General features: G+C 41.8%; 3 protein-coding genes across 4 annotated transcripts; 2 read left to right on the top strand and 1 right to left on the bottom strand.

Annotated features, from left to right (window-relative positions):
• The first annotated feature begins 4,731 nt into the window (after positions 1–4,731).
• On the top strand, positions 4,732–10,614 carry tmprss5 (transmembrane serine protease 5). The gene is given in 15 exon segments (XM_028420087.1): positions 4,732–4,763; positions 4,919–4,961; positions 4,963–5,030; positions 5,976–6,112; positions 6,394–6,474; positions 7,142–7,255; positions 7,631–7,766; positions 7,938–8,051; positions 8,160–8,203; positions 8,348–8,510; positions 8,662–8,846; positions 9,553–9,651; positions 9,779–9,921; positions 10,028–10,180; positions 10,578–10,614. Coding segments are annotated over 15 exon segments (1,521 nt in total). The 3' UTR covers positions 10,587–10,614.
• Positions 10,615–11,084: 470 nt separating this feature from the next.
• On the top strand, positions 11,085–13,317 carry pih1d2 (PIH1 domain containing 2). Its single transcript, XM_028419918.1, has 5 exons — positions 11,085–11,267; positions 12,095–12,221; positions 12,293–12,532; positions 12,666–12,940; positions 13,087–13,317. Exons 1-5 carry the CDS (start codon positions 11,085–11,087, stop codon positions 13,219–13,221), a joined length of 960 nt encoding a protein of 319 aa, XP_028275719.1. The 3' UTR covers positions 13,222–13,317.
• A 393-nt stretch (positions 13,318–13,710) lies between these two features.
• On the bottom strand, positions 13,711–22,530 carry dixdc1a (DIX domain containing 1a). 2 transcript variants are annotated; one of them, XM_028419676.1, is made up of 16 exons: positions 22,238–22,530; positions 21,945–22,123; positions 18,882–19,039; positions 18,636–18,781; positions 17,665–17,754; positions 17,364–17,417; positions 17,222–17,272; positions 16,856–16,960; positions 16,681–16,734; positions 16,496–16,585; positions 15,932–16,009; positions 15,252–15,416; positions 15,053–15,119; positions 14,759–14,867; positions 14,427–14,535; positions 13,711–14,171 (listed from the first exon to the last, which is right to left on the bottom strand). In XM_028419676.1, the coding sequence occupies exons 2-16, from the start codon at positions 21,965–21,967 to the stop codon at positions 14,088–14,090; spliced, it is 1,383 nt and encodes a 460-aa protein (XP_028275477.1). In that variant the 5' UTR covers positions 21,968–22,123; positions 22,238–22,530; the 3' UTR covers positions 13,711–14,087. The 2 variants fall into 2 exon arrangements, with proteins under 2 accessions (XP_028275477.1, XP_028275476.1); XM_028419675.1 differs by having other exon boundaries at positions 13,713–14,171; positions 16,496–16,588.
• Positions 22,531–23,018: the final 488 nt, after the last annotated feature.

Here is a 23,018-nt window from a genome sequence, read left to right as displayed (position 1 = left end):
GAGCTCTCTGGCAGCCAGCAGAGCACTGCAATTATTGAAGCACAGAGAAAATCTGGCAGCCACAGTGTGTGTGTGTGTGTGTGTGTGTGTGTGTGTGTGTGTGTGGTGATGGGGGATTCATAGATCTGACCTCACACTGTGCTGCATCATTACCTGGACTGCTTACAGTGAGAACACATAATCGTGTCATGACACTAAAAACAGGCACAGGCGGGAAAACATTGAAGATATACATTAAATGTACATGGTTTGCAGTAAGAGGACTACAGATGAATACGTGTTTATTTATATATGGCCTGGACAGCCATATTTGAGGGGCATCTAGCCAAAGTTGTGGCTTTGTCAATGACTCCTCTAGTGTAAAAAAAAAAAAAAGACTGACAGCCAAAGCATGCAGACTGAAGGCTGATCAGAAACCCAGTGACTTTTATAAGAGCTGGCAAGTCTGTTCTGTCCTATTTTTCAAACCAAATCCTCATTAATAAGTCCATACAGCAGATAGCCCTTATTTTCTGTCTCATATGCTGTCTTATTCCATACGGTGGTGTACATTTTGAGTGAAAACATAAAACAATACAAAATCAGCATCATTTTCGTTGCTATAAACTGTACGTGTTAGTGTGTTATAAGACTTGTCAATCAATGGTGAAATGTTCCAGCTTTGTTTATTTTTTTTTCCCTCAGTCGGAGGGGGGGGGGGGGTGTTACGGTACTTATAAAGTTGGCGAATACACACAAATAGACTTACAAATTGGTTGGTTGTAACACCATATGCTGTGACAGAGAGGGAAGGGAGACTTGTTTGCTAGCAAGCAGAGAACTGAAAAAAAGAAGAGGGACACGAATTGTAGTATTGCCTGGCAAGGTTCCATTGTTTCGTGCTGCTGGTAAGTGGTGAAACTGTGTAATAATGTTTTGCTGAATGTCATCTCTTATTACTGTCTGTTCTATGTTGTGTCTAGTTTTATAACTGTTATGTCTTTAATGGTTCAGGAAGAAAGACAGAGGAAGTCAGAAGTGGAAGAACACTGCAACAGGATTCATTTTTAGCAGGATAGTTTGACAGGTAAATAAAAAAAATATTTTGTTTACTAAATGGCGAATCAGTATTCACTTATGGCAGCAAAGAAACCAAACCTACAGTTCTTCAAATGACCACTCAAGGCCTGGCACCATAAGGAGGTCAGTCCCCACAGACCTCCATGTTAAAAACAAAAGTTACTGCATAATGGAGGATATGGCCACTGTAAGTGACATGAGGGGGGTCACCCATGTTCCTCACCTTCACTCATACGCCACTTACACGGCCTGACCAGAGCCAACTCAATGAGCTTCAAAACTTTCTATGCAAATCCAGTTTTCTTACAACTGTAACTATCTATGAAATCTTTATATCAAGACAGACAATTCAAAGACCGCAGATGGAGCATGGCGGTTTTCATCTAGAGGTATTTGAGCTTATCTGACTGGTCTGTGGAGCTACATCAGACAGAAAAACAAACAGTGAACCACTGAATTTGGATTGTGTTAAACAGGCACCAATCTGCTCTACGTGTATCTGTGGCCACTCCAACCTTTAATGTTCAGCTCTGCTGACAGGTCACAGCCAAAAGCATTAATGGCTCTACATTTGTGGTGGCTCACACATAAATGGTTCAGTTTTAACTGCCTTGGTGGGCCGGAGGTTGGCAAAAAGCACAACACTGTCCAAAGCCGTAAAAAAAAAAGAAAATAAAAAAAGAAGAAGCATCCCTCTTCTGCTCACTTAGAACCCTACTGTGGGATTTCCGAGCAGGGACCGAGAGACTGCATCTGATGTTCAAGGTTTGGACATGGGACAGAGGCACACACACTAATGGCAGAGATAAGAGCAGAGCTGATCAAATCTCTGTATACGCCAAACAGGCAGAGAGCTGCCCCCTCAGAGCAGAGAGAGATAGATGCAGATCCAAACTGGGCAACAGCCAGCCCCTTTACAGTGCAGCCGCAGACTGTGATACATGAATAAATGAATGAATGTCTTCCTCACTGGGCCCACTGTTATTGTTGGGGTCACATTGGAGGAATTCACTCATGAAATTTACATATCTGATCAAGACATCATGAGCATGAGACAAATTCCAGCCAGTATAAATATGGAAGACTTACTTAGTTTGGTGGTTCTGTATTAGAATGCGTACATCTGTGTCACATAGCATTATACCACTGACTGCATCCAGGCCTATACTTTTAATTCCATATCCTAAAGTTCATGTTTTACTGTTATTATCTTATGATTATTTTGCAAAACAGCCTTTGGTTCCTTAAAGCTCCTTAAAGCAAAGATAAGGGGGGTGGTCTCTCTACTACAAAGGAATCACACTTCTTACCCAGTAAGGTCTATGCAGGGGTGCAGAAAAAGGGACAATGCAGGTTCCATCCTTAGGTCTTTAATCTAACCAGGGTCTTAAAAAGCCATTGGAGGTCACTCACTTCTCTGGGAAAGGGGGGTTTGCTGGGGGCCATTCAGTCCCTCTACAAGTGAAGTGGGAGCTTAGTTTGCATTGAGAGACATTCCCAGTGGAGGTTGGAGTCCCTCAGAGCTGCCTCTTGACACCAATTCTGTACATAATTAAAAAAGGACAGAATTTCTTGGCACAGCCGAAAGGGGACCAGCGTGTGGACCTCAGGATCACGTCACTGCTTTTTGTGGGTGACGTGGTCCTATTGGCTTCATTGACCTGAGACCTTCAGCTCTCACTAGAGCGATTTTCAGCCAAGTGTGAAGCTGCATGGATGAGAGTCAGCACCTCTTAATTGGAGGCCATGGATCTCAAATGGAATAAGGACTCAATGTCTGTTGGTGATGGGTTATTTTGAGTCTTGTTGGCGAGTGGAGGAAGAATGGAGCAGGAGACTGACAGACAGATTGGTGTGACATTTGCAGTAATGCGGGTTCTGCTCTGATGTGGTAAAGAGAGAGCTATGCCAAAAGGCAGGACTCTCAATTTATCAGTCAATTTAGATTCAATTCTACACTGAGGGAACGAAATCTCTTTTTTATGTTAAGAATACAAGCAGCAGAAATGAGTTTTCTCCACAGGGTGGCCAGACAGGCTTGGTCATTCTGGAGGAGTTTGGAGTAGAGTCCCTGCTTCTCCATGTTGAGAGGAGCCAGTTAGGGTGGTGGTCCCCTGTGTGCTTCCCTAGTGAGGTGTTCTAGGCATGTCCAGAAAGGAAGAGCCGGGACACACTGGAGAGATTGTATCTCTCAGGTGGCATGGGAATGTCTCAGTTACCCCCCCCCCAGAGGAGCTGGAGGGGGTGGCGGGGGAGGGGGAGGGTTTCCCTGCTTATGATGCTACCCCCGCAACCCAACTCTGGGTAAGGGGAAGAAAATAAATGGATGGATGAATGGAAAGATGGATGGATGTCCACTGGTTCAATTTTAAGATAATCTTGGCAGTATTGTTCAAACAAAGACATTTGCAGAATTGTGCCTATTTTTCCCAATTATCCGTTCTACAAAATGTCTTGGAAAAATGTCACAAACTTCCCATCTGACATTTAAAAGCTGCTTATTTTGTCTGATCGGAGGTTTAATTTAAAAGCTCTTCTTTGAGAAGCAGAAAATGCTTAGCCTGTCTGCCTCACAGATGTCTAAAATGTCTAAATCTTGACTGATTGCCGATTAACAGACTAATTGTTTCACACATAATTAAACTTCAAACAGCAGTTTGTGGTTTCATTTTGCAAGTTGCACTGAGAAAAGAAACAGAACAATTACTTTATTAGATTATTCAACCTCACCAGAAATATGCAGATAAACATTAGGAACATGGTCAGAAAAATCTGGATATTATGATGATATGATTTAAACACAATCATTGGAGCCTAACTAGGTGCGTAGGTAACTAATGAAATGATTATTTCTCTATTAAACTCTTATATAAACTAACAGCACTAGTTTCAGGATAACAGGATGAGTTACCACCACTGTACAATGCTTAGTCAACACTTTATAATGGAGAGCTGCAGCCATGGATGTTTACTCTGTTTACTCATCACCAGAAGAGGGAGACAGACAAGACAAAAAAAATGATCAAACAGCATCTACGTTCTCCTGTTTGCCTCTACAGGAGGACAATTCAGCAGAACGCTAATGTTATCAAACATTATTAACCTCAGAAACCTGCTGATATTAGTTTCAGCTGTTGCTCCATCACATGCAATTTACACCACTGCTGCGATGCTCATTACTCTGTGTTTGATTTCCAAACAATTCCATATGACACCTGTTAGATGAGCCGGACAGATCTGGGTTATTTCTTGGATTCAGCCTTGACAGTCAGACGAGGAGGAATTTTCTTCCTGGCAGCGGCTCCCTTCACCTGGCTAATCCCACACCGCATATGGGATGCACAAAAATAACTCCAGTAAATGTACCTTTTGTTCTAGCTCACTGTATTTTCGAAATACAAATTTAATGTGTCTTCCTTTGGCTAATATGTTAATTATTTCTGCTATTATCACACATATTGTGTAGTACAAGGAGGGTAGTTTAAATCCAGATAGGCAGCACTGACGAGAAAAATCAGCCGGTAAATGGAGTGAAAAGAGAGGAGAAAGTCTCATCTGTCAGCGAGCAGACAGAGCAGACTTCATTTTGTTCTTGAGTGCTGAGAGACGATCGCTTTGGTTTTGAAATGATGGGGATTGACATGATATGAGACTTTTCAACAATCTGCAATAATGACCTTTTCTCAGAACCTACAAACTGTCAGGTAATAACATGTCTCAGGTGAAAATAGACAATCTTTTGGCAAAGGTAAAAAGTGTTACCTAGCAACACGCCGGTGTCCTATCAATAGCCGGCTTGGAGGCAACTCTGGAGATGCTCCCTTCCTCTACAAAGACCTGGTTCAACCTGCTTCCACAGGCCCCATGACCCCCCTGGACAAACAACAGCCTCATTCTCTGCAACCACTGCTGACCTCATTGTCTCTTTGTGAAGGGAAAATCCAGAGTTGCATTCTGTTAACTGGCAAATGGTGCATCAACCGCGAGCGGGACAGACCTCCATAACTCCAGCGCAGGCCTACAGATGAGCACGGACATTGCTGCCTTTTCCTCAGGAGGAAAACATGGTAAGGAAGCGGAAACCTAAATATTCATCACACCTTGCTCCATCTGCCTGATGTATGCAATCCTGACAACAACGCCTCTCTCACGCTGTCACCTTTATTTGCACTCTCACATTTTACACTAACAGCTGCTCTGTGCATGTGTACTTTTCATTTCAAACTTGCATCGCACTTGTTTCTGGCACATTCTCCTTATGTTTTATTATTCTTTATAATTCATGTGCATGTTGACCTAATGCTGTACAGCTGTGCTGAGCTCCTAAACTGCTTCCGAACTATAACTCATGTTAATTCCACAGGCCAAGATTACATGTTTACCTACACTCAAGTGCTACAGTGATACATAAGAGCAGATGGCATGGCATTTATTTAGACGGATCTCATACTCTTATTGTTTAATAGTAACTCTGAATCTTGCATCTATGGAGAGCTTTATTATAATTACTGCAATACTCTCAATGCCTTTCTTATATGAACAGCTGTTCCACCACAAACACACACACACACACCAGAGTAATACAATATTTAAGCAAACACAATTAGAAAATCTCAAATTAAAATGTGTAATAGACACAAAACAGACATGCCAAGACTGGCTCATTAAAGCCTCAGTCACTGATGAGTTATTTGACACACAGACACCTGTACATGTCTACAGCGCTCACTCCATACATCTGGACTGGTCAGTGTGACCTATACTGAAGATTACAGTGCACCTAATTAAAGCTGGCAGAGCCTAACAGGTGGACTGTCGTTAATGAGCAGATGGTCACCACATAGTTTTTCCTCAAACTTTTTTTCTTTCTTTAATCAAACTGAGCTGTAAATGAGTCTGGATGGTCCTCTACAGAGTCTAGATGGAGACACACTATCGGTGATTGAAAACCCAGTGACTGTCAGTCATCCGTTTCACTCAGAGAAAACAGCGGGAGTCACAGACACCAGGAGAGTCCAGGGCTGGTTAAAAGGCATCCATTCTACAAGTTATGGTAAGATCCACACCACCTCACCACCCCTGGCCTCATGTGTGCAAACAGAGACACTGTTTAAGCTCATTACCCTTAATATAAACCCCAATGAAGACTTTATATTGACACGATCACAAATAAAGCAGAGCTTTCTTTATTTAGCCCTTTAAAGCTCAGTGATTTCTGACTGTTCTGTGTTCTGACTCAGTGTGCTTTATATGCAACAGCTGACATTTGATAAATCTTCTCTGCTCATCTCAGGCATCAAGATGCATTAATTCCTGTATTAACTGTTGCTTTAGCTCACAGACTGGTGAGGCTGCTGGCAGCGGTGTGTGCAGTTGGACTCCTGGGAGGCTTAGTTGTAGGTGTTTGGTTTCTAGGTGAGTCACTGTATCTGAGAAGAATCATTTAATGAGTTTAGCAGGAATCAGGAAGTGGAAACGAATGTGCAAAAGATCTTCTTAGAATCAGGGCTTAGAGTCATTGTATTGTTAATGCTAATTGATCAGAACGTGACTATATCAGCAATTAAAAGGGTTATGATACACAAAACAACAGCAAAAAATGTTTTCTAAAATTAAAAAAACAAACATTTAAATACAACTTTAGGATGTAAATGTATGACATGAGCAGTGTTTAGACTGGCAGTCTTGGTTTGTACTTTTTGGTAGCGTCTGTGGTGACACTCAGTCTTTTTCAATAAAAAGCTTCTCTAGACGCTTCACAGAAATCCAGAGCCTGATCCCCGAGCAAACTGTTAAGGCACTAGTTGCCAGAAAGAGCAGGATCTGGCTCATAAGGGGAATCCACCTGCTGATACCTGCATACATTACTTAGTAAACTCTCCAACGGGCAAGAGAGTGACATCCTCTAAAGGCAGTTGACATTAGGAGGAAGTAGAGGTGAATCAGTACGCAGAAACAGGACTTTAACCCCACACACTCCTGTTCTATGTGCCTATTCAGACAACACTTAGAACACTGCTTTGTTCCCTGTCTTGCTTGATGATTAAAAGTCTTACTAACTTATTTCTTTATCTACATTTAGTCAAACTTCTGCTGAGGCCTTCAACCTCCCAGAGTCCAGTGGGACTTGGGGACACAAAGGAGACGCCTTTCTGCAATGTGACAGAGGACATTTCCATCTCTGACCCCAGGAAAGGTCTGTGTCTCCTCCTCTCTTTGATGTTTTGTTTGTTGTGCCATGAATTAACAAACAGGACAGCACTGTGTGGCTGCTTATTGTTATGTGCTTCTTCACACCGGGTCACAGGTCACCTCTGAAGTGAGTTTTAGTTGAAGAGAAGCAAAATTATTATTCAGCAGCCGCTTCTTGTTGCCTTTGGTTCACTCCTGAGAGATGCCCATTGACTGACATGAAAACATCACACATAATGATCTGTTTGTACTGACTACATTAGCATAGATACTTGTGTTTTTTTTTCCTCCTAATCATTTCCCACTCATAGAAGAGGCTCTTTCATTACGGTTGACTGAGAGCTTTCCTCAGGAGGGATTTTCAATCAATCAGGTTCAGTGTTTTACAGAATCAGCCCTGAGAACTCCCTCCTGGAGATCCAGCTGGGGAAGCTGCTCACCTGGCTGCCGGTGTGCTACGAGAGGTGGAACTCTTCTCTGGGAACGCTGGTCTGCCGGCAACTGGGATACCCCAGGTAAGTCAGGAATTCAAGGCCGGCTCCTCTTTATGGCACTTTTAATGAGACCTATACTTCCACTTACTAGACTTTAAATTTGCTTTGCCAAGGTCGAGGGCTTATTTATGATCATTTCATGCCTCTGAGTTATCTTCAGTCCCACCCATTCTGCTTACTCTCTCCCATCAGACTGACCAAGCATAAAGGAGTGAATCTAACTGATATTGGCCCAAACTACACTGATGGCTTCATACAAATTACCTCTGATCACAAGAGCAGCCTGGAAAATATGTGGCAGTTCAGGTAAGCCAATTTGTCTGATGACAGCGCACTCATAATGAAGCAGGGAAAAACTGAAGCTACTAACACATTAATTATGCATCATTAGTTACCCAATTTATTTTCATTTAGGGGGAGCTGTATCACAGGGAAGGTTATCGCCCTGCAATGTTTTGGTGAGCAAATTAAACTTTTCATTTGACTTCTGCACCTAACACAAAGTCCTGGAACTCTTGCGTACTTCCTGAACAAAGCTCCATTGTCAGCCGCACCTTCTGACCAATCCGACTCCTCTGTGATGAATGGGTCTCTATGTGTAGAGTGTGGGACACGGGCGAAGCTGCCCAGGATAATTGGGGGAGTTGAGGCCACGCTGGGCAGGTGGCCATGGCAGGTCAGCCTCTACTACAGCAACCGTCACACCTGCGGAGGCTCCATCATCACCAGTCAATGGGTTGTCACAGCTGCCCACTGCGTACACAAGTAAGACTGCTGACCTTACCAGATTTAAAAGGCAGGAGGTCACCGCTGCTATGACAGATAATAATCAGTCATTATCAGCCGCACCATGCTGAACACATGACAATTCCCTCTTATCTGTATCTGCCTCCTCTTTTCTTCACCCAAATGTCAGCTACAGGCTACCTCAGGTTTCCAGCTGGGTGGTCTATGTCGGCATTGTGACCCGCAGCTCTGCTAAAATGGCTCAGCATACAGGATATGCTGTGGAGAGGATCATCTACAACAAGAACTACAACCACAGAAGCCACGACAGTGACATCGCCCTGATGAAGCTGCGTACCCCACTCAATTTTTCAGGTCAGTCTGCTCACCAGACACCAGAAAACTCAAAAACTGTGGCCTTCCTAAATGTTACTGCTTTCCCCTGCTCGCCTACAGAATAACTTCTAAATAAACTTTGTGAAAGAACCTAACCAAACATAGAAACTTCAGCAGCCCACAACACACACATGGATGTCGTCTGAAAAAACAAAACATATCACTTTGGGCCCAGAGAGTCTTTTCTACAAATTCAAGGCAGCAAATTGTTTAATGCTCTCCTGAAACATCCAACAGAAAATAGGAGTCTCTGTTCTACTGCTCCTTCAAAGAGTTAGCTGGTTTGCTTTATTGTATAAATTCTGGTGTTCCACCACATTAGCTCATTAGCTCACGATAATGTTAAAACAACAGTCACACAACAGTACACCAGCAACTTCTATGAGGAAAAATTACACTTTCTGTCAATGTAAGCGGGTGGCTTTAAAGATAGCATGTTAAAGGTTCATTTTCCCCATTTTGAAAAAAAGAAAAAAAATACTATTAATGTGAGCTTTTACTTAAAATATGTTTTGCTGGCGAGGCTGCTGAGGGTGTTGATTATTGCCCTGCTTGTGTGTCAGTATTGTCACACTGTGGATGTGTTGACCATCAAACACTGCAAGAACAAGTACTTCAGATTCAATTAAGCAAATCAAATAAACAATCAACTGGATTTAAAATCCCCCCCCCACCCTCTGACTAGATACCATCAGGCCGATCTGCTTGCCTCAGTACGGCTATGATCTTCCTGGAGGTACACAGTGCTGGATTTCTGGATGGGGATACACTCAGCCTGACGCCGGTAATATGCTACTGCACAGCTCTAAAACAAACACACCCCTGCTACATACACATCTTATTCAAACATGATAGCACAGCGTGCCGCATGTATTGACAGAGCAGCCTTAAATGTGTGTTCACTCTCTCAGTGCACTCACCCGACACCTTGAAAGAGGCGCCAGTTCCAATAATAAGCACAAAGAAGTGCAACAGCTCCTGCATGTACAACGGAGAGATCACGCCACGCATGCTCTGCGCCGGATACACAGAAGGAAAAGTGGATGCGTGTCAGGTCAGACGCATGCTTTTGAACACTACTCTGCAGAGGCGTTTTAAAGGCTCAGTCTGTCTTGTGTGTGATTTGTTTGTATTTATAAAGTGTGTGTACCTCTCTCCAGGGAGACAGTGGGGGTCCTCTGGTGTGCCAGGATGAAAACGTGTGGAGGCTGGTCGGCGTTGTCAGCTGGGGTACGGGCTGTGCTGAGCCTAACCATCCCGGGGTGTACACCAAAGTGGCCGAGTTCTTGGGTTGGATCTATGACATGATTGAGGTAAATGGATGGTGGAAAGTAAGAGGAGTTATTCTACCCCTTCTACCTTTATCTGACAGTCACCAAACAAATCAGATTTCAGAACTATTACTAAGCTGTTTTTTTTTTCACGTGAATACATTCAAAACCAATTTTAATACTACATTTGACTGATAATAGTTCTGTTCATTTTAACTTCCTGTTGGATCTTTACTTCTAATTGATTTTTTTCACTGAGAAGTTTCTACAGTGCAGAGGGCCCTAATTAATTTCATACCCTGCCATTATCATAATTTGTTGATCAGCAACAGGAAGAAAGTAAAAAATGCACAATGTAACATAATTAAAGTTCACATTGATTGTTAATAAGGGTTCTCCTTCTCTCTCTCTCTCTCTCTCTCTCTCTCTCTCTGTGCAGAATTACTGAGGAGGGACTTGTTAAATACAAGGAGAGGATGCAACTGATATAACTGTGTGAAACATCTGAAAAGCAATAGTTACTATTTTTACTTTAAATGTCTGTTATACAATGTATACATAAGAACAGAGTGGACACATCAAAATGCATTTTTACGTTATATTTTCCATGTATTCATATAAATTATGACCCTTTAAACACTGTGTTCAGTGCGATTATTGAGCTGCAGTTCCGCTTCTCTCCGCCGAGTGGCACTTTTGTAAAGTTTGATGTTACTATAGCAACTTCCAATTCAGGCTAAAATAGTGTGAGCTGCTACGTTACCTTGAGAGCTAGTTTGTTTCTTTACATAACTTTTGATAAAATTTCTTTTGTGAGCAGAAAAGCTGTCTTTTAACTGTACGAAACAGGCTTCGGTGTTTTGTTTTTTTAAGCGTTTATCTAGTAGCCAGCGAGCGATAGCTTGCTAGCATCGGTGCTTGCTAACAGTAAAGCATTCACCTGAAGATGTCCTTGACTGGAGGCAGTGAGGCTGTTTTGCAGCAGATCAGCCAGTTTTGGTCCATGTTGGATGATCTTTCTGAAAGTGACCCAGCAGCGTACCGCAGCTTCATAGAGAAACAGACGAAGATAGAAGCCGACTTTAGTTCACCGCCGGAGCTCCACTCCTGTCTGTGCTCCGAAATTCAGGTAGGTTCAATGCAGTTGCACTTTATTGTTCCTAATTAGTTAACTTTACTTTAATAACAAACTTTACTTTAGCTGTCACACTGTAGTTCTTACGCCAAATAATGTGGCGTCCAAGCAGGTGTGCACAGGTGTGTTTGATCAGCGTGGCCCATTCACGTGTTACACCAAATTCCGTCCCCGATCAGACAGGAGGTTCCGCTTGACTGACAATACGCTACTTAATTACATGAAGAAAATGAAACCTTATGGAAACATATATATACACATTGTATATAATGTCTACATTATATGAACAGAATTATTTTTTCTGAATCTGAATCTGAATCAAGCCAAATTCTCTCACATTAGTTCACTATCTAAAGACAGGAAACCTGTGGCCCAGATGTGATAGACTGCAGATTGCATTTTAATTGGAAGATTGGGACTGTGGGTGAGACACTCATGACAAACAAAACGAGGTGGAGATGGGAAGGAGGAGGAAGAGGAGGAGGGCTGCATGACAGACAGTCTGAAAGACAACTACAGTCATTGAAATAATGGGACATGGGACTAAATGGCTCAGGGCAGGGAGAAATTAAAGGAGTAAGTAAATTCTGACAGCGTAGAAAAATGTAAAGGGACCAAAAGAATAAAAAAGTACATGAAGGAACAGATCTTTTTTAATTTGTAGCCAATTAATCGTTTGTTGAAAACCTAATTAAGTAATGGACCAATTGACTCCTTGTTTTATCTTTCAGACTTTTACATCACTGTAGAATTGCCCTGCTTGTGTTAATGTGTAGCTTTGATTTGAGTGTGTTTTGACAGTACATCTGTGTGTGTAACAGGAACCAAAGAGAGGCTTGCTGTATATTAATATATGCAGCTGGAAGCGTGTACCTGCACCCCAGGATCCCAGCAGGCCTTTACCTGTGTATGGAGGAAAACTGGAGACAGGCATAACTGAAGGTCAAGGTACGTCACAAGCCACATAACATGTGTTATGTGATATCAAGAAAAAAAACCATATAATGTTTGTTTCGCAGGCTGGTACGCTGTGCTGGATGTGGCATTAAACCCTGCAGTGTTTTGGGAAAGTAAAGAAGACAACAGAGAGATGAACCAGGTCTATATGCTGGCCCTAAGCTTTGCCCAGCAACAGCATGGGGTGGGGTTATCTCAGCAGTACACTGTTGTCACCTCCAGCCCAAAAAGCAGCGTCAATGAGGTGTACCACCGGCTCGGTTTTAAGAAGTGGTCCAACACCTCCAAACAACCAGAAACAGGTAGAGCTACAAGGCTTTTACTCTGATAAGCTGCTACAAGCCCTGTATGTTGGAACTGTTCCCTCTCCTGGTCAAGGTGTTTTATCTTTCACCTTCTGCTCCACTTTTTAATAACCCATACTCCTTTGTGCAGTCGGTCAGACACCAGCTGCCCTCCTGCAGCAGATTTCCGCTCTACGATCAGAGAAGCAGGACAAGGACGCAGCAGCACAAATTACCCACAGACCTGCAGAGCGCAAAAAGAAGGATTTGATCCAGGTCATCTCCACCACTCTCGTGGAGCCTCAGAAGCCAAAGTACCAACTGGAGGTGAAGACTGACACAGCAGGAGCTCCTCATAGCATGGAGCTTACAGTGGAGCTGCCAAAGGTTGGCTCCATGTCAGAGTGCCAGCTGAGAATGTCTAAGGTTAGTGGTTACACACTCCCTTGAACAGTTATAATGAACCACTCTGAATCCAGAGTGTGTCAGTGCATAGCTGGGTGTCATGAAACATACATAATTGGCCTGTAGTAGGTCTTAAAGTGTGCGGAATGTATTTTTTTGTTCTGCAGGAGGACATCTTACTGGAAGTGGGGGATGTTTACTATCTGCTTCTGGAGTTTCCACAAACTGTAAATGAAGACACTGCATCTGCCATCTTTAATAAGAAGAAACGGCAGCTTACATTAAAAGTAGATGTCTTGTGACAATTTGCCTACTGGGGGAAAACAAAGGGAGTAAATTCTGACTTTGAAAGTCGAAGTAATTAATTAAAACTAATTTCTGCACACATTAAACTATGAAAGGACCTGCTGTGCTGCCTGCACTCAAGCTGACAACAAATAGTAAATTGATCCATTTCCAAAGGAGAAATGTTTTTGTAAAACAAATATGTAACAGTGTCCCTTTGTGCTGTGTGGGCTGAGTAGCAGCTGCAAATTTAACACTTTACACCCCCCCCCCAAAAAAAAGAAATAAAAAATAAAAAAATTAATTGACTTTTATAACAACCTGTGGATTTTGTTTATTAATGTGTGGGTGTGTGCACGGAGGTGTCTAATGGCTAGGGGCTGGCGTACAGTGCCATTACGGTGTGCAAGGGGAATAACTGAGTACAAAAAAAAGATCCATGCAATAATTTACGTTTATTAAAACATCAAAATTGATGCTGGAACAACACCATGAATATTTGGCAATCTGGAACATGTGTAAAATGTCAGTAAACACATTTATTTTGAGGTTTGCACTCATTACAGGTTTTTTAGAGCACAGCTTAAAGCATGTTGTTTAATGTAAAAGTAACATTCTTTCATAATTCAAGTAAAACATTACTGACCATTAAATGGTAGTCCCACATACTCATTTATCAGCTGCACACAATATGTCCCATCTAAATAAGTTGTATCCAAATACACAGTCAAATTCTTCATATGAAACATTCACTTTAAAACAGGGCCTGCATTGGATGTGTGTTAGTTCCATTGGTCCCAATTAATTGTATTAAAACTATTCTTATGGCATTGTATGGTCCAGTGGGAACAACTGAGGTTTATAGTGGTGATCTTTTTGGGCTCTACCTTCGCTCTCCGTGGTCTTCCTCAACCCACGCTACGATCTTCCCTTCCCAGCCAGGCACAACAGCTCCATCGTGAAACACCTGAACATCCAGCATTTACACATCAGAGAGATTCACATCTGTGATATGCAACACAAAGATCTAGATGGAAAGTAAAAATGACCAGGAGGTGTTAGAAATTTCTCTAGGATGGAAATAAGCCACCCCACCGTGTTTTGAAGTATAGAGCACACACAGCTATTATTAGCATATCTTACTCTGTAGCTGCGGTTTTTACATTTGCCTGCTGAAGTTGATGGAAAAAAACAGGGACTATAATTTTACTCCCACGCCTACCTCTTCCTTTACTGTGCCAAACTCCGGGTCAAGGGCCTTGAAGTGGTATCTGAAATTGCCTTGTCTATCCACAGCAGCCTTGAAGTCTCGCAGCGTCACCTCACCCAGCCTGTAAGCACACACTGTCAGTCATGATCTATGCACATATGCACCCACACAGGCATTAGGCTCTTCCAGGATAAACATTTAACCAGCCCACTTACTAAAGCATACATAGATCGCTCTGGTCATGCTTCAATCCAGCTCTAACACAACCAGCAATTTGCTTAAAAACCTTGCAAACTACAGTGGAGAAACATCTGTATATCCAACATAACGGATTTTATTTTTACCTTTTTGGGATGTTAATCAGAAATGGAGTGAGTGAACGATCAGTGAAGTAGAGCACTTTAGTGGAGATAGTGCTGTCCAATCCTGGGCTGCTGTGTGAGTGTGCCATTTCTGGAAATAATTGTAAAAACAACAAACAACAACAAGTCTAAAATGGCTCCAGCATCACAGCACAATAACGCTCGCGTCCTAACACAGCAGTGTAATTGAATGGTTAAATTTGATTTAACAGCTAGAGTTGAGATGTTGCAGAGGATGACAAATCCAAAACAAAGCGAGGATTTTGTTTGTCTCACTTGAGCTGGGCGGCCAGGAGTCACGGTCTCTGGAGTTGGCTCTGCGTCCTGGTGATTTAAATTCCTCCTAGAAGAAGAGCCAATTACTCATGGTAAACGGCCTCAGTGTCACTGGTTGTTGAGTCATCATTCATCAGATGACAGACGTGCTACTACTTTTTACATTTTCCTCTTAAATGGTACATTTGAGAGTACATACCCCTGTTCTGTCCTGCCTGCGCTGTGTGTCTAAAGAGAGCAGTCGATCCATGAGGCTTGACACGCCTTGCTCCAGAGTGTCTAGGGTGTGATGTTGGGGGTCGTGACCCGAAAAACTGTCCCTCAAACTGCGGAGAGCTTCTCTGACCAGCTGCAGCTCTTCACCCTCAAACGATAATCAGAAATTATACACAGTTTATATATCGTTTAAAAAACAAACATAAATCCAGCATTACTATTTCTATTCTATTTTTTTGTTCAGTAATCAAAGTTAAAAAGACAATTCATCTGAAAATCTATATCCACAGATGCAAGCTGTAGAGATTTCTGCAGTTTTCTGCTCGCACAAGGTCTGTGCAACCAGGTCATGATTTAAGGGGGGAAAAAATCATTGCTGGTGAGTTTTTCCAATCGTGTTTTCTTTGTTTTTGCTAGAAATAAGCTTTCATACAATCATCCATCAAACCAATGTCAACAAACAGTAATTCAGAGCAATGATTAAAGCCTCTTGAATGTAATATTATTTACCAGTTCTATGATGTGTTCATTTTCTCATATTATATTGCTTTAATTGCACAATTGCATTAAAAATGAGGGCAGTCCCTCAATAGTTTCTTCAGAATTTAATAAAGGTTGAATGAATGAATAGAAAAGAACTGTGAAATAAACAAGTGTACATACTGGTGCACTGTGCTGAAACGCCGGGGGAGATGTTGAAGCCACCGAGTTACTGTAGCCTCCGTTTTCACTCCTGAATGACTGTCAAATGGATAAAGGCAACATTGAAATAGGCTGGTAATATCTTCACATTATTTTATCATCATAAAACACCATAAACACTACATCTGAATACCTGCAGCTAAGCCTGATGTAGTGTATGCTCCTAAATAAGAGCTCCTGATGTCTAAAAACTGCAATGACTCATGCAATTGCAGTGGGTGAAGTTTTTTATTATAATGATTTCACATAACTACACCATGTTGCTGTAAGAAATGCTCACTGGTGCACAAAATGTGCATTAATCTGCAGCTGAAAACAGTCTCTGAACAAATACAGCATTTCATGTGCTTTGAGAAACGGTTTATAAAGACTACTCTGCAGAGCTGCATTAGGAACGTATCTTTATTTTTTCTAACATTTGTGCTGCTTTGTATGAGGTGCTGTGTAGTCACATTTTGAAAGGTGCTCTATTAAAAGACTGTCTGATTATCATAGAGTACATTGTGGAATTATTATGCTGCATACCCGTCCAAGACTGACTTCATGTGCTTTGTGCTGAGCCTCATCCAGCTTTTGTTGCTGCTGCTGCAGTATTCTGTCCTTCCTCCCAAGCTGCTGCTATTATGACAGGAAAGATGGATGACATACGCCCTAATTTGCATGTGTGTAGCAAAACAATGCATTGATGTGTAAATAATAAAAGACAATACCTCGTATTCGCTGAGTAATTTGTTCCTTTCACTCAACTTGCGCTTGAGCTCTGCCTGCAAGCAGATATATCAGTGTGATATATGACTGCTATATTTCTCTCACATAAACCTGCATCCATGGGTCAAGCAGGTCAGATATTTTATCGTGTCAAACGGAAATCATCACTTGTCTCACATTTTCCCCTTCCAACTGATCTTTGGCCATGTTGCACCTCAGTAGTTCCTGCTTTAGCTGCAGCACAGCATCCTCCTGCACTGCCAGGCGCTGCTGCAGAGCATCCTAATGAGAAGGGAGGGAGATCAGAGGAACTGTCCGGAGAAGACCTGAATACAGATAAACTGCATCCACCTGTCTTATTGATAGCTCCCACCCACTTCTAAACTGTTTATCTTTGAGAAGAAATGAAAAATAAATACTATGTGTGATAAAGACTGCAGATTCAGTCGTTTGTGAGGGTGCCACGGTGGAACTTATTGAATTATGTCCCTGAAATCCATTTTAAATCACAATAAAAGTACAAAATTAGAGTAAGAGGTTTACCTTGATGGCCTGAATGTGACGTGTCTCCTGTTTGTGTCTCAGGAGTTCCCTCTGAAAGCCACACAAATGAGCAGGGGCATTAGAGAAAGGATGTGTAAGTAAGCACATCTATATTAAACCTAATTACATTTACTTACTGTACCTTGAGATCAAGGGCTTCCTCCGTGCTTTGGTCCAGACGACTGCGGATTAGAACCTTCAAAGGGAGGGATATGAGCAGGGTAATTAGAGAATGGAGAAATGTCAGAACGCATGAGGAGGCAATGGGCCTGCTTGACAGCAGGCTATCAGATCAGAGAGATTAGTTTGTGCTCTACAGTGGCCACTCTCCAGAGGAGTGATAAATACAAACATCATCACGGCAGAAAGGATGACATGGACACTTCACACACAGAGACAAGCAAGTGTTGTTTGCTCAAGTTAGCAGAGAGGGGGCACTGTACCAGCTGCTGTTCGGTGTTAGCCCGGTTATCTCCGAAGCTCACAGATCCATCCTGGTCTTCCTCGGGAAGGGAGCCATGAAGCAGCAAAGCCTGAGGGCAAAAACATACAAATATTTGAAGGCCTGTAAGCATTATCATCATGATTGTGTGTGGTCTGCTAAGACGATTCCTCCCTGCTTGTATTCATAAACAAACATGCATGGCAGAAAAGTCTGATAAATGTCTGTGTTTGTATTGCTTAAAGGAACAGTTGTGTATTTTTACACAAGCACACAAACACATATTGTGGATTGCAGCTGATAAAGTCAGTGAAATGAACTGAATTAAACTAAAAAAATCCTGGAGGAGAACACACAGACTCCATGTGTAAATAGAAAGAAAGGCTATTTCTGTAATCTAACATCATTTATTTTTAATCTCTGCACAGTGTGTTGACTTGTAGCTGCACCACTAATTAAGCCTGATTCAAGAAATGATCCCATACATGCTACCTTCTCACAATTACTTTTACTTCCTTATTTGTAGCTGCTGTCCACGGCAACTTTCAATATAATTAAGGCCAAAAAGAAGCATATTGATTCATATATAGCATCAACACATTCCTCATTTAATCATTATGTATTGACTGCTTCAATCTCTGTCATTTACATAAGAATCCATGTTATGATAATTATGATGTACATAGGAAGAAAATGCTATATATAACTGATTTTATTGTACCTATATTTGGACATAAGTTTGAATATTTTAGCACAGTATATAAATAATACTGTTCTGATCCTGAATCCCTTTGTGCTAGAAAATATTCTGATTTTTTTGCCCTTTTTTCAATAATTTGTCATCACTTTAAAGTATTTCAGATGTGGAAAGAGAATCAGAAGCCTCAAATTCTGCTAAAATCTCACTGAGCATGTTTTTCCAGTGCAGTGCAGTGCAGTGCAGTTTGTAAGTGTATTTTAACTTGGACTTACCTGTAGGCGGAACACCATCCTTCTGGCCTCCTGCATCTCCTTCTCCAGCTGTTCCTGGTGGGCATCCAGCTGCTCTTCCCAGGGCTTCTCTTCCTCCTGCATATCGTGCAAAAGTGGGGGACACAGGCCACACAGAGACACCTCCTCTGAAAGGAAGAGAGGGATGGGGGAGATGAGGCAGGGGGAGACACTTTTTGTCATTGCATCTGATCTAGTTCTACAAGAGTTGATGTGCAGCCAACCAACCTGTGACAGATTTCCTCTCTGTCAGCTCAGATTTGTCATCCTGAGGTCCCCCCTGGTTCTCAGACTGATCATGGACTGTTTCTTCTTTAGGGTTGTCAGTGGACTGGGTGATAACATACTCCTCTTTGGGGGAGTGAGCAGGGCTGGCTGAGCTGAGACTGAAACAGATGGTGGGCACAGGCAGGAATGAATGTGTTTGTGTCCTGCCAAATGAACAGCAATAAATAAACCTAGCTACATAAAATGAAGATGCACCCTTTAATGAGACCCCAAGGAGCACAAAAATGTATAAATTCCATCTGGGGTAAATATTTTAAACCAAATCCATTTCTGAACACATGGTGCCCCTAGGAATACAGAATTAATGAAAACACACAACTGAACAGGTTTGAAACCAGATTAGAAAATACACAGCAAGCAGAAATGTACCCAACTCTGTCATCTTCCCACAGGAAATTCTTTACATATTTTGCTCCCTCTTCAGCCCTGTATTCAAAACATAATGCTTGCATGTCTTTCTGAAGAGCTGGTTGCTTTTAGCTTCATAAATATAGGTTTGTGTGCTTTCTGAGAGCATCTCCAGCAGCCTGAGGTTCAGGCCAGCTGTCATCTCCACTCTACTGTGTTTGTAGAAGTCGGAAACAGCAACAGTGACCTGTGACCTGTGGCATTATGCATGGTTCCTCAACAGAGGATTCCTTCTTTTCCTTATGTGTCGGCATGTGAAAACAAGCCTGTGACTGCAGAAAGAGATCTAAACTGTGCACGCAAAGCTAAAAGAAAAGCATCACAACTCATCACTCTGATCCTAAGGCTAAGCAACTAAGAAGGAAAAAAAATAGCTGCAGATTTAACTGTGGGATAAAACTGTGTTTAGAAACCCAAGAACATCCCGTGGGACTGCATTTGCACTGTTAAACATGTTCTTCTCATAAATATGGAGCAAGATTTAGATTGTAGCTGATGAGACTTTTCTGCTTATCTAATAGCATTACTCAGCACAAGAGACAGTAAATACTTGTGTCAATCGCTTCTGTATGAACACAGAGCACACATGCCTGTGACAACTTTCTCAGCCAATAAACAAAGTGGAACCAGGCCAAAATAGCAATAATGTAGACATGAAACAATGATAAATGCAAATATGCTAAAGAAAAATGCCTTCTAATACGCGGACTGAACCCACTGATGGTGACCTTCTGCTCTTAAATACTTTTAAAGGAGTAAAATGTGTGATTATCAGTTAAAAACACACCAAATTATGAAAACAACCAACGATTTTATATATTGTGTGGCAGAGATAACACTGTGTTAGTGAGTCAGAGCAACATGAGAGGAGGAGGAAGTACAGTAACACTTCCCAAATATCTATTTTTCTTTTTTACAGGCCATCATTCTCGGGTCTTGGTGGGTACCTCTTAGGGAGCCAATAAATGGACAATAAAGAATCATTGCTAAAGCTCTTGGAGAGCAGGATTAATGGGACAGATGACAGGTTGAAGTTTGTTTTTAGTCAAGCACGGACCTTTTACTGCAATTCTGCTGCCTAGCCAACCAGCCACCAGGTGCCTCAGACGGCTGGAGGGCTGGTTATCCCAGCAATCCGAACTTATCTGGCAGATTATTGTACCAGTGATGGTAGATGGTAAAATAATCTAGCAAGGAAACAGACAAAATCACAGGTAACCCTTCTAAATGAAGGTACAATGGCTTGTTTGTGATGAAAACTGTGCTTTTAATTTAGGAAAAGTTAGCATCATACAAACTGGCTTCATTCGCCATAGTGAGTAACTTCTCAGCAAGATTCAGTGCATCAGGTCACAGAAACAACATGAAGCGCGGTCTTATCAGATGCTGCTGTAATTATCTCTAAGTGTTTTTCCAAAGGCGGTTAAAGAGGCTCCCTCTTACTAATCTTGTCATTGCAAATGTTGACATTATCAGCAAAACCCCTCTGTAGGAAAAGGTTCAATAAGTCAAACTAATGTAGTTTAGATGCTGACTGCACAGATAGATTTGGAACATGTGGGATGAGCCACAGATTAAGCTGTAGGATTTACAAAAGATGAGCTTCTGAACAACAGATTAACATCACCTGATCATCCATGGTGGAAAGTCACTGAGTACTTTTTCTAATTAATTACTGAAATGCAATTTAGAGTTTACTTTACTTACTTACTAAACTTTACTTGAATATTTACATTTGTGTTGCTTTATACTTCATCCTGGTAAATTGATCCAAACTAAGGCTGCACAAACACTGAGTAGCATAACTGGGGTCATCTGTGTGTCATCGTATGACCCCTGAAAGGGCCCAACACCACCATTTGGGAACCACTGGATTAAAATACCATATATAATACAGTATATAAATAAAAACCTTCCATGCTACAGTAAAGCCCTGCTTATTGATGAGCCACATTACTGTAATACTGTAACTTTTGCAGTATTTAGTTGTTAAAATTTAAGTGTTATTTACTGTAATGGTAATGTATAGTAACTTATTATTATATATATTATTCCACCTCCAGTCATCAGCATGAAAAGGTTGTTAAAGATTGTTATTTATAATTTATTCTCAGGAATTGCTTAAATGTAGCAGCTGATCATTAGCTTGACTGGTTAGTTAGAATCCTAAAACACAGTACAAATGTTACTTTATTAGACTGTAAGATGAATTAAACTAGTTTAAAATGTTTATCCTTTATCTGAGCCATAAAATGGGAGATGCAGTAATAGCAGTTAGACAGTGGTTGCTAGGCAATAGCAGCTCAGCTCACACAGACACTGGGACACACCCACACCTTCTGCACTGTAAACACCGAACAATAACCTGTACAGCGTGGGTTTCAGAGTCATGTTGTCAGGATGAACGCATCTCCAAGTCTACGACTCATACACATGCAGATAAAGTCATTAAAATGATGCAAATTCTCCTGAACGCAGGCCTCCTTTACACCATGTGTCTCATACTGATCCTTTGTCGACAGACATGGGAGCCTGGTTTGACATAATGTTAAAATTTGTAAAAAAAAAAAACACAACAATAAAACAAGCCCTTACCATTTCATCTGCTTGGCTCCCATGCTGGTGTTTATAGGCTTAACCTCCCATACAGTCGGAGACCCACATCTGGGTGATGCCCAGCTTCTCAGTCAGGACCATAGCCCAAACACAGCCAGAGGCAGCAGGGAGGGGAACAGCCCCTAAAGCAGCCACCAGAGGAGCCTCCACGTCGCACACTGTGTTCAATCAGAAATAACAGCACGTTCAAATCCTCTCCGGCAGCATATTCCTAAAACATAAAGCACCAAATCCTAATGAAAAAAGCCCCAAACCCTTTCCCTAAATCATACCGAGGCTGAGTCCTTGCTGGCAGCTGGAGACCAGGAGAGAGGGAGAGAGGATTGGTGCTCAGAAACACCAGCGACTGAAGTCTGCCTGGTTTCTCATTGCACTCGCCTTGTGGTTGAGCTCACCAGCTCCCATTTACGAACACAATGTTTTTTGTTCCTTGCGGACAAGAACTGATGCAGCTCTTGTGCATCTTTTTCACCCTTTTTTTCTCAGCCCGTCTTTTTAGCATTTATCCCCTCTTCTCTCCCTCCCTCCTTCCCCTCTTTCGCTTCTGCTTGGTTGCACTGGCTTTGTATCAGCCCTTCCTTCTTTCAGTGAGTGGGGATGTCAGACATAGCTCTGTCTGGGTGTGTTTACCCTCCCCCCTGTCCCTCATTCCTCCTCCCTCCTTTACCCAATGCTCTCTCTTTTCACAAGTCGGAGGAGGGGGCAGCTTTTCTCCTTCTTCCTGCTCCTGTTCCTTTCCCTTTTTGTGTACTGTATGTCACTGCAGCTAAAATGAGAACTACCATATGAAGATGAATGAGACATCAAAATCTTTTCACTGCTGATAGAATCACAGGCTTGCAGCACAACAACACACCCCACAACCCAAAACACATGAGAGGTTAATGATATATTTACACAGCCAAAGGAAGGTGGGAATTACTTAAAAGAGAAAATGGTATTTATAAAATTAGTTTATCAGCCTCCTTTCACATCATTTCTTGCAGTAATTTTTACTGCAAATGTAACAAACAACAAAACAGGAACCAAAGATTTTTCCCTGACATTCCCCTG

The sequence above is a fragment of the Parambassis ranga genome, chromosome 13 (assembly GCF_900634625.1).
Source record: "Parambassis ranga chromosome 13, fParRan2.1, whole genome shotgun sequence".
NCBI classification, from domain to species: domain Eukaryota; kingdom Metazoa; phylum Chordata; class Actinopteri; family Ambassidae; genus Parambassis; species Parambassis ranga.
Note: the sequence above shows the minus strand (reverse complement) of the source record. Positions and strands in the feature narration are given on the sequence as shown.